At 40.6% G+C, this 11,063-nt stretch overlaps 1 gene segment (V, D, J or C); it reads right to left on the bottom strand.

Annotated features, from left to right (window-relative positions):
• Positions 1-3,608: 3,608 nt before the first annotated feature.
• Positions 3,609-9,891, bottom strand: LOC148135040 (Ig heavy chain C region, membrane-bound form-like). The segment is given in 5 exon segments: positions 3,609-4,073; positions 4,213-4,340; positions 7,166-7,495; positions 7,951-8,259; positions 9,586-9,891. Coding segments are annotated over 5 exon segments (873 nt in total).
• Positions 9,892-11,063: the final 1,172 nt, after the last annotated feature.

Raw genomic sequence — 11,063 nt, 5'->3', positions numbered from 1 at the left:
CTCCTCAGAATTGGCTACATTTCAACATTCCTTTCCAATTTGGTGTCATTGGATTGCTAATTTTTTGTAGTAATTAGATACAATATTAATTTGCAGTTTTACTTTATTTTGTTTTGAATTTTTAGAGAGGTGCAGTAATCCACACGGTAACTATAACAACTAAATGTAGAATGACAGATAGATGAAAATTATTACACACACAGGACTAATTAATAGACTCTATTAACTTCAAGGTCAAAATAGGGAATTATTTTTTACACGAATGATATGGTGAGATTATCCGTAGTGCAATCACTTTTTGTCCATTTTTTTTGTTGCAGTTTATTTCCCCAGGTCTTTCTGGGCTACTGGTATGAAATTGCAAAGGCACCCATCCTCCATTTTATACTAAATGATAATTTAAAAAAGCATTTATATAAAATGCAACATGATTTATGAAGCCATCCCTCTAGGCTTATACATATTCACAGCCATGTAGAGTTATATAGGGAGAGGCTGAATAAGCTTGGGCTGATTTCCCTGGAGCGTTGGAGGCTGAGGGGTGACTTTATAAAGGTTTATAAAATCATCAGAGGCATGGATACGGTGAACAGACAAGGTCTTTTCCCTGGGGTGGGTGGAGTCTCATCTAAACCTATAATTGTGAGTACAGGTTTAGAGTGAGAGGGGGAAAAGTTGAAAGTACCTTAGCAGTAACTTTTTCATGCAGAGGATGGTGTGTATGGAATGAACTGCCAGAGGAAGCTGGTGCAATTTCAACATTTAAAAGGCATCTGAGTGTGTACACGAATAGGAAGGATTTAGAGGGATATGGGCCAAGTACTGGCAAATGGGATTAGATTAGTTTAGGATATCTGGTCAGCATGGGCAAGTGAGACTGAAAGATCTGTTTCCAAGTTGTACATCTCTATGACTCTATGATCTACCCCTTTGCTCTTAATGTACTAGTCAAATCTCTTTGGATTATCTTTAACATTATCTCCCAAGGCTATCTCATTTCCCTTTTTTGCCCTCCTCATTTCCCTTTTTAGAATGTCCCTGCACCTCTTGTACTCTTCGAGATTCACTTGATCCCATTTATCTATATCTAATATATGATTCATTCTTAATCCGAACCAAAGCCTCAATATCTTTATTCCTCCAATGTTCCCTCCTCTTACCAGCCTTACCTTCACACTAACAGGAACATCCCGCCTCCGAACTCCCGTTATCTCACTTCTGAAAGCTTCACTCTTCCCGTCCGTCCCTTGAGCTGCAAGCAGTCTACTCCAATCAACCCTTGAAAGGTTTTGTCTCATAGTATCAAAATTTGCCCTCGTCCAATTAAGAACATTAACTTATATATAATGCCAATCCTTTCCATTAATATTTTACAACTAATGGCATTATGACCCCGGCCCCAAAAAGCTCCCCTACTAACCATTCAGTCCCTTGCCCTGCCTTATATCACAAGAGTAGGTCAGGTTTGCTCCTTCTGTGATAGTTACATCTGCATATTAATGAAGAAAATTGACTTTAGCACTTACCAAATTCCTCACCATCCAAGCTCTTAAGACCATGGCTGTCCCACTTTATGCTTAGAAGGTTAAAATTTGCTATTATTCCAATCCTATTATTCTCACGTATAAATAAGATCTTTCGGCATATTTGCTACTCAATTTCACTCTGACTACTGGGTGGACTATTGCAATCGCATCAAAGTAATCATGCTTTTCTTATTTCTGAGTTCCATCCACATAGCTTCACTAGACCATCCCTCAGAAATGCCTTGTGTTAGAACAGTAGTAATGTTTCACCACAAGAAAAATTGACTCCAATCTCCTTCTAGCTCTTCCTACTTCTGCCGTACCTTTGATGATGGGAGGGACTTTGAACATAAATTATTCAATTTACTGGTGTTGGTTAGTAGCTGAAAATAAAGATACTATGGGTGACTTGGGTGATGGGAAATAAAAGGTTACATTGTGTGGAAGGAAAATTCTGGACAGAAACAAGAATTTTAAAAAACGAACTCCATTCTTTCTGCCCAGGTCTTGCCTAAACCGCTCTACCTCCAGATTACTTTCCTTTTATTTGATGAGTTCAAGTTAATCTCAGCAGCTGTTTTGTACTTGTTAACCATTTGTTAACGGGTGTTTCCCGTTTCAGAATGTAGATTGCCTTATCGTGTACGTTCTCAGAGTTCAGTGTTTGGAGTCCTTGTTGGTTCAACCTGTGCTTTGGTCTATAATGCAAAATTACAGAAAAATATTAATAGCAATTTAAAATAAAATGTTAGGATATTGGAAGAACAGCTAAGAGCTTCAAAACTTGACAGACGGCTTGTGGGAAAGGACATGGAAAGCAGCAGGGTTTCCAGAACTTCTCATCTCTGCCTTCCCTGATCGAAATCAACCTGTGATTTATAAATTTTGAGGATTGTTATTCATTAACATCGGTGTGTCAGATAGATCTCAGTCTCAGGGAGGGGTGACCTGCTTCTTCGTTTTATGATGAACTCAGGGGAACATACAATAGTAAGGGGGTAAACCCAAAGGGGTGCAGGAGCAGAGGATCCCCCGTGTGTATGTGCACAAATCAGGAAATGTACCATGGCACATGGACAGAAGAGCAAATAAACCCTACTTCATCACCCTACGCTGTAGAGAACAAACACACAGCAATTATGTTAAACTGAAATAAAACAGTCTCTTGTCTCACCTGAAATGTTGCATCTAGTTTCAGGTGCCACGTTTTTGAAAAAAAATGCAAAGTTATGAGATTGGGTGCGTGACTGATTCACAACACTATTCCCGGGATGATACACCTCACCAACTCTGAGAAATTGGGACTGTTCTCCTCTGCTGATAGTTTCCAGACACTGTGACCAGTTGCTGTGATTGGTTCTCAATTCCGTCTTGCGTCATATAGATCTCAATGGCTGAATATTTCAGGTACTCATGAGCTGTGCCTTGCCTGATCACAGCGACCTCTGATTTATTATTTTTGAGGGTTGCTGTTCAGTAATATCCCTGTATCAGACAGATCTCAGTCTCATTCCCTGGGATTTGACAGGTATGGTGTGTCAAGTAGATCCCAGGAATTGTGCTCCATGAGATTTATGTGTGAGAAAAACTCCAGTTCTGAGAAGCCACCCTTGGATTGTGCACGTGTTGTGCCTGAATACCTGACTGAACGTTGACATTTTTGGCTGATGAATGTTTCGTTGGGCGCTTTAGGTGGCGATTTCTGCATTACTAACCCAGGCTGCCCTGACATTGGGAGTACTTTTAGTTTAGACAGTGTAGAGTAAACTTTCAAACTCCGTTGTCTGCCTTTTTTCGGCTTCTGGTGGAGCCTATAACATGATGTGACCCGAGGCCGTGACCCTTGGTGCATAAGCGAAAATGTTCTCGAATCATTCTGCCTCTGGAGTGTTCCATCAGGCATATCGTGTGAAAGATGTATTTACCTTAGTGGGCTGCATGGTAGGGCAGCATTAAACTAAATGACTGGATAAAATACAATCAAACAGAACAAGTGAAAGTATTTGGCTGGGAAAGGAGTAGGATGTGGGAAAATGTATTATTACTGACTGGCCTTGAAGAAAGAATTAAGCAAACTCAAGGTTCGTGCATATTCATTCGAGATTTATTAATCATTTCAGAAAGCATTTTTATCCAAAAGATTGATGTAAAAGCTGACAGAAGTGAATATAATGGCTGGATGCCACATTGAGACGAGAACACATGCGCTGTGAGCTGGGAATTTTCTGTACATCAGTAACAGTCACAAGAAAGGGAATACAAAGGCTCATCAGAAAGGGTAGGCAACCATTCTGAGTAAGGAACAAATAAAAACAAAACAAACGGGCTTCAAACAACTGGGAAGCTACAAATTCTTCCAACCACAACCATCTCAAAGATATCAAAGTAAAAAGGAAAATCCATCAATAATTCTCTCAGTTTCAGGCTGATAAACTGAAGTAATCTCACTGTTAGAGTCAGCAACAGGACAGATTGGAGATTGGGAATTCGGAGACCTTGATCAGCAGATCAGGAAAATCAAAGGGGTCCACAACTCATTCACTTAACCTGGAAAAGAGATAGAAAGCAATGACGCAGATATTTATGATCAGGGACTTTCAGATTTATGTTTTATTCAATAGCACACTTAGAGATTTCACAAAACATATTGGGCTGCTTGGCGTGAGAAAGATGTGATTATTCTCACCTTCACCAGAGTGACGGCAGCGCTGTAGAAAATACTCAGGAAGAACAAGGTGATGAACGTGGAAGCAGTTGTCCAGATGTTGCTGTTATCATCCTCATAGTCTTCAATCCAAGTGCGATCTATTGAATCTATGAATATAAAGCCGAGAGAACGCATTTAGATTGTTTATTGATCCAGATCGATCTATTCGCATCCAAGTCATGTAATTGGAGACCATTACATCTTCATAAAGCAGTCAGGTATTTCTCAAGTGTGACTCTTATCTGTTAGTGCATTATTGACTCAGCAAGAAATTACAAATACTAACTGCACATGTTCTCTCTTCATTGTCCAGGTCAGAACGTTTGAAATTATTTTTCTTTTCATCTATTATTTAAGGATATTATTATTTGAGGAATGCTTATTACGAATGATGATTTTAATTATATCATTATATTTTAAATATAGGCTGTGACAGCACTTTAGTTGAAAATTGTGGCCAGCACTGAATAAAAGTTCAAATGTGATTCTCATCTTTTGTATTGGTGACCAATTGCTTGGCAAATCATGAATATAAGTGACATCACAGTCAGGACATTGCTTCATATTTTTGTTTGTAGGATCTGTATATTTAGGAATAAGTTTTTGTACGTGTGTCCCTTAATTTATTTGATCTACTGCTTGGTGTGTTTGGTTTTCCTTTAATGTTTGTGTATGTGGTTATAAGAGTCTCTTACTTCACTCTAGCCCATGTTGGAGTCTGTGCATGAATAAACATATTCCTGTTCCTTTACTGCTGGTGTGCTCATGTGTTTGTGCACCTAAAGTTTGGTCTTTTCCCAGTGTGTAAGCATCATCATGCTAATATGCCACTTCGTTGCTGCCTATGCTTCTCTTGTAATGTCTTTGTGAGTGTTCACTTTTCATTAGTGCTGTCTAAAATGTGTGATTATGTGTCTGTTTCAGATCCTACCTAAACTAGGTTATTTTCATGTTTACGCTTAATAAATGTTAGCATGCAATGTTATGTTTTGATGGATGTTTATATTTAGATGATGATGTTTGCTTGTGTGGCAATCTTTCCCAAACCATCTCCTGATCAGCTTGTTTGTGCTATTGTTTGTGGATGCTTGCTGATCCTTGTGCCCATTATCCTTATTTAATAAACGCCCCTCTATTTGTTCATCTATGTACTTGTGTGTCTGCATGTGAGACTCTGAATTTGTGTGTGCGTGTGATATGGTGTCCATGCTGATCAATGTGGTTTAAAAATAACTAATTAAGCTGCCTCTGTCATCGTATGTTTGTGATTCTGAAAATGGGAAAATAATGATATTAATGTTTATCTCTGTGCACTTACGTGCCTGTGTGAGTTGACATGTGGGAGGACATTTTTCGGAATTTGTATCTGTGTGTTCATGTGTGTATGCCTGTACGCATTGTGCTGTATGAATGTATATGTATTCATGCCCATTTGTGTGTTACCGTGTGTTGATGTTTCTCATGGTTATGTGTGAGTACTCCTGTTCATTTGTGCAAATGATTTTCTTTCGGTGTATGTGAGTTTTTGTATGAGCTTAGGTGAGTGTTCAAGTACCACTTGCATGTGTGGCTCTGTGTGAGTATGCGTGTGTGACATCTTATCTATATGCTCATTTGAATGTGCACATAAATATGTGTCTTTAGGTGAGAGCCCGTATATTTGTCATTACGTGTGTATTTGCGATCATCTCTCTGCATCTGTTCTTATACCAGACTGCAATTTTCATTATTCTAATTTATTGTTCTAATTTTAATGCATTGCCCATAATTAGATTTGACCTTGGTGTAACAGGAAACATTTCCCATCGTTGTGCAGAGATAAGCGTTTTATGAGCAACTCTTCTGTTGCAGTGATAGAACTTCTGTCTCTGAGAGAAAAGGCGTGAGTTCAAATCCCCACTGCCCCAGAGATAACATTTCTGAATATGTTTATTAGAAAATGTCTACTTGTGTTCCGTATGTGAAACAAAATGATATCAGGTATTCGAATACCAGAATTGATCCCATGTGTTCCAGAAAACTGAGACGAAACTATGGAATTCAAACTGGGACGATGCAAACACCAGTTTCGGATTATGGGAATCAATGTTAATCATTTGTTAACAGAGCCAAGCGTGTCTAACATGCTTCAAAGGTATTGTTTTGCATGGAAATGTTAAATCTTTGGACAGTAAGCAAGAAGCTGACTGTCCCTGTTAGCAACTGGGTTACATTACAGAGGACATCTACCATGAAAACTCTGCACAGGGAGCAAGAGGACAGACCATTCATCGTTCCCCTCCCCTCTGCTCCACAACAACTTATCTGTTCATTCTCTTTGGTGTGAAAGTGAAGATACATTCTGTCAACTCATGCACTGGCGCAAGATCCCTGGCAGTTCCCCAGAAACAAAGGTTACATTCAAACTGTTCTGCATTCTTTATGATTGGTATGTTCCAATCAAATTTAATTTTAAAGTGTCTTAAATTTACATTTCCAATTGATGCAATTTGGCAGTTTAAAACTGACATGAATTTTGTAAGAATGTCCAATCGGGGGAATCAAAAACACCAAGTTCAAAACTCATGCCCTACCCTTGACATAAAATGGACATTGTCAGATTTTGTCACAGAGGGATTTAGGATGGATAACGTCCTTGGCGGAATCCTGCAATGAGTGAGCTTTACTCTATCTCTGACCCAGGGTGTATCTGAGCAGAGAACATTAACTGCACAAGACACTCGTCCTAGACCTTTTAATAATCTACTTTAACTACACAGATGGAATGTAAGTCAGAGTGGGAAACAACTAATTCAGTATTTAACTCACAACTGGAGGAAAAAAACCACTTCATTACTTCTGTTGAATTATTAAATGCAACTTTGAGATTTTTATTGACATGAATTAACAGTGTCCATCAGTGCAAGTGAAATGTTTACAAAACTCGGTTTACCGCTGGATTTATCGACTGTTCTGTTGATGATCTTCAATGGAATCGCTTCATGTCCCACCACACAGGAGTAAGAAGCACCGCTGGCCCACTCCTCCGCTGTAATGGATAACAGGCTGTAGATGAAGAAGGAGGTGTTGTCACTCTCCGCTATCACCTCGGTGTTCTTGTAGTTACTGGGATTCACCGGCTTGTCATTGTTTGTCCACTTGACGAAGATCTCTCGGGGGGAGAAACCTCTCACTAAACAGGTGAGGGAGAGAAACCTCTGAGCGGAGATTTCTTCTGTTGGTGGCAGGAGGACCGACACTGATGGCTCCAGCGGATTGATCACTGCAGAATATTTGAGACAAATATAAATCAACCAAAAAAATCCTGAACCGATATCACAATTTCACTAAATATTAAAATACGCCATGTTTAATTTGGGATTTATTCACTTTCGTTTTTGTAAATGAGCAGTATGGTACACATTCTGTTCAGTAAAAAAAAGAAAGTTTATGTGAAAGTTGTCTCCATGTTTCCAGCCCACAACAAGGGCATTCTGTCCAATTGTCATTGCTGATGGTGACGTCACAACCCAGGCTTCTTCCCACCTTCTCTGACTTAATCAGAATACAATATCCTTTGGTCCATCTTTTCCTTAAGCAGCTACTTAGCTATCCTGCCTTCAGATGCATCATTAATGCTCCTAACGGTGTTGGTTCATTTCCAATCAAAGCCTGTCATTGATGGAACTGGATCCGGATTACACATGGGATCCTTTGTGCTTTAATCTCACCGCTCACCTTTCTCCTTGTGGATGGAGTCTCTCAGCGGAGTCGGTAGATTCTGATGGTACACCACACATTCAAAAGTAACACCACTCAGCCAGGCTTCAGTAGAAATGTCTAATTTGCTGATCACGCTGTCGGGATTCTGTCCAGGCTGCTCAGCAATATCTGATTTCAGAGGCTTCTTTTCTTGTTTCCAGGTCACATTGACTCCAGAAGGAAGATTGGACACAACGCAGGTTAACGTCACCGTCGCCTCCAGTAAGACTTGTTCTACTGGCGGTGGGAGGATTTTAACGGTGTTAGGGTGGCACTCGGTATCTTCTATGAAACAAAAATCAAAGTCAATGAAAAATGCCCCTTTCTGATACAAACAGCCAATCTTCAGATTACTCCTTCACAGGGTGAAGACACCACCTTCAAAATGGCAACTCCAACTATTGCTGAAACGTTGCTTACTATTGTTGATGTATTTTGATCTGTGAAACATTTGTGATTACCTATAACATACCCTGTGTAATTATTCCGAAAGAACACTGGCTTTGTAACACGCGAAACATCATCACCCCAAACCAGGCAAAATCAGCCTGTCTCGAGTTCCTAGTTCATTCATCCCTATATCCCTATTATAGCATTCCCACCAGAATTTATTCTCCTGCCTCATCCACTAATTACAGAGAGCATCTTAAAGCAGCTCAGTGAGATCACGTTTATCGCAGTTCATCAAATGTGATACCCACTTGGTCTGTGGTCTGATCCCATAAATGAAGTTAAAGAGCTCAGTACCAGATAAAAATCGATGTCGTACAATGTCCAACCAACAGGTCATTCCTGAGCAGGGAATGAAGCATTGAACGCATTTTGATTTATTTTCAAGTAAGGGTCTCTGCATATTTTAACCACGTCAATTTGATAGAGGTTCAGAATAAGGCTGTTCGGCCAATCCAGAGTTTAGATCAGAATGATGCTGGAAAAGCACAGCAGGTCAGGCAGCATCCGACGAGCAGAAAAATCGACGTTTCGGGCTAAAGCCATTCTCCTGCCTTCTCCCCGTATCAAACAAGAGCCGATCTATCTCTGGCTTGAATACACACAATGGCCTGGCCTCCACAGCCCTCTGCAACAACATGTTCCACAGACTCATCACCCTCTGGCTGAAGAAATTCCTCCCCATCTCAGTTCTAAACGGTGCCCCTTTGACCCTGAGACTGTGCCCTTGAGTCCTAGTCTCGCCTAACAGTCAAAGCATCTATTCCACATTCACTCGACCTCAGTCTCTCAGTATTTTCTATGTTTCAATCAGATATCTCTCCAATATCCCCCCTCCACCCCAAACCTATCCTTGAAGCGGCTACCAGGCAAGGATTCAGCACTCTGAATGCCTCTCCCAGCATGGTCAGGCAACAAACTATTTAACAAAGCTCACTGTCTATATATCTATCTTCAACAGAGAGGAAACATGCTTTTCTGACTTGCCAAAAGGTTGAATTATGAGCAATGCTAATGTAACACTCAATCTGAAATGAGATACGTGGCATGTTGGGAAAGGAGAAGCTGTACCGTGCTGTTTACTACGCCTGATAAATTCGTGTGTTTGATTCACATCAGAGTTCAGAATGATTTGTAGCTGTCTCAGTGTGTGTCTCTTACCCTGGAGTGCGGTGATGTTTTTACTTTGAGTGTTCTCTCCATGAGTGACCTGGCAGGTATCGACCGCACTGTTGTACCATTCACCATAAGGGACCATCAGCCGACTCGTCACTGAGAAGTTCCCGTCCGCCTCACACACGGGAGACGTGAAGAAGCCAGAATCCAAGGGTCAGCCATTTTTCAACCAACTCACGGAGATTGACTTCGGATGGAACTCGATGATTGAACAGACGACGGTTGCAAACTTGCTGCTTGCGATGTCTTCACTGGAGCTCACAGTTAGGAGAAGGGTTGGTGGGAGAATGTCTGGACCTTTAGGAAACACATCGCATACATTATCTGACGAATTTCATAACAAATACAATCAGTTCTCATATATCAATGTTTCTTGTGGTTAATGGACACAGGAATCATAATTGTGCAGAGTGCTGGAGAAACTGGGATCCACACAGAAAGATCAGCAGGACAATGTGAAAGGCTAAACTTAGAGGACACAGCAAGGGAGTCAAGGAGGCACAGAAACTATAGGCCGGTAACATCAGAAGGGAGATAGCAACGTTGGGTGGTATTTGTTTTAATGACAGAGTCGGATGAACAAGGCAGACGAATTACTGGCATAAATGAAGATATGATGCCGTTGCTATCACGGAGACATATTGAGAGCCGGGCAGGAGTGGCTATTCAATATTCCAGGATTTAGTGCCTTCAGGCGAGACAGGGAAAGATGGAAAATGATGGGGGCGGAGGTATGCGGTACAGAATGTTGTTTCTGTTGCAATTCTGACAAGAGTATTTAGGCTGTAAAGAGAAATGAAATCATGGATACCTCCTTGAACAAAGGCAAATGGACAGTACTTCAAAACCAAAACACAGCAAACATAACTACTGGGAGAGCACGATAGACCTTACTATAGGTCCAAAAGACCAAGTGCAAATACATGGGCAAATTTCAGAGACATGTAAATTAAATAGGGGAATGAGAAAAGAGGTTTTTAACTTCCTCAGCATAGGCTTGGATATTCATTTTATCAAAAATTTAGAGGGAGCACAATTCTGAAAATGCCTCCAGGAGGATATTTGAACAAAGTATGTGTTTAATACAGAGAATTTTAATCCAGACCTTGCAAGAGAGGGGTGAACCTGAACTTAACTTTAGGAAATGAAGTCAACCCAGTGGGTAAAACACCAATGGTGGAGCACTTTGCAGACAGTGATCGTAAATCAGTTGGATTTCAGAATGTACTGCAAAGGAATAGAAATTGGCCCAAAGTTCTGAAAAGGGGAAGGACAATTTTAGTAAGATCAGGTAATGACTTGACCAGAGTGGACTGGAAGCTGACACTTATTGGTAAATCTGGGTCAGAGCAGTGTGACACATTTAAGAAAGAGATAGGAAAATCACAGGGAGGGCATTTCCCAGGAAGCCACTGCGTGGGACCAAGAATGCAGCGGGCTCTGGACACCAAAGGGCATGGAGG

This window comes from Chiloscyllium plagiosum, unplaced genomic scaffold (genome assembly GCF_037043375.1).
Source record: "Chiloscyllium plagiosum isolate Xiang-an unplaced genomic scaffold, Cpla_swu_hap1 HiC_scaffold_51, whole genome shotgun sequence".
Taxonomy (NCBI): domain Eukaryota; kingdom Metazoa; phylum Chordata; class Chondrichthyes; order Orectolobiformes; family Hemiscylliidae; genus Chiloscyllium; species Chiloscyllium plagiosum.
Note: the sequence above shows the minus strand (reverse complement) of the source record. Positions and strands in the feature narration are given on the sequence as shown.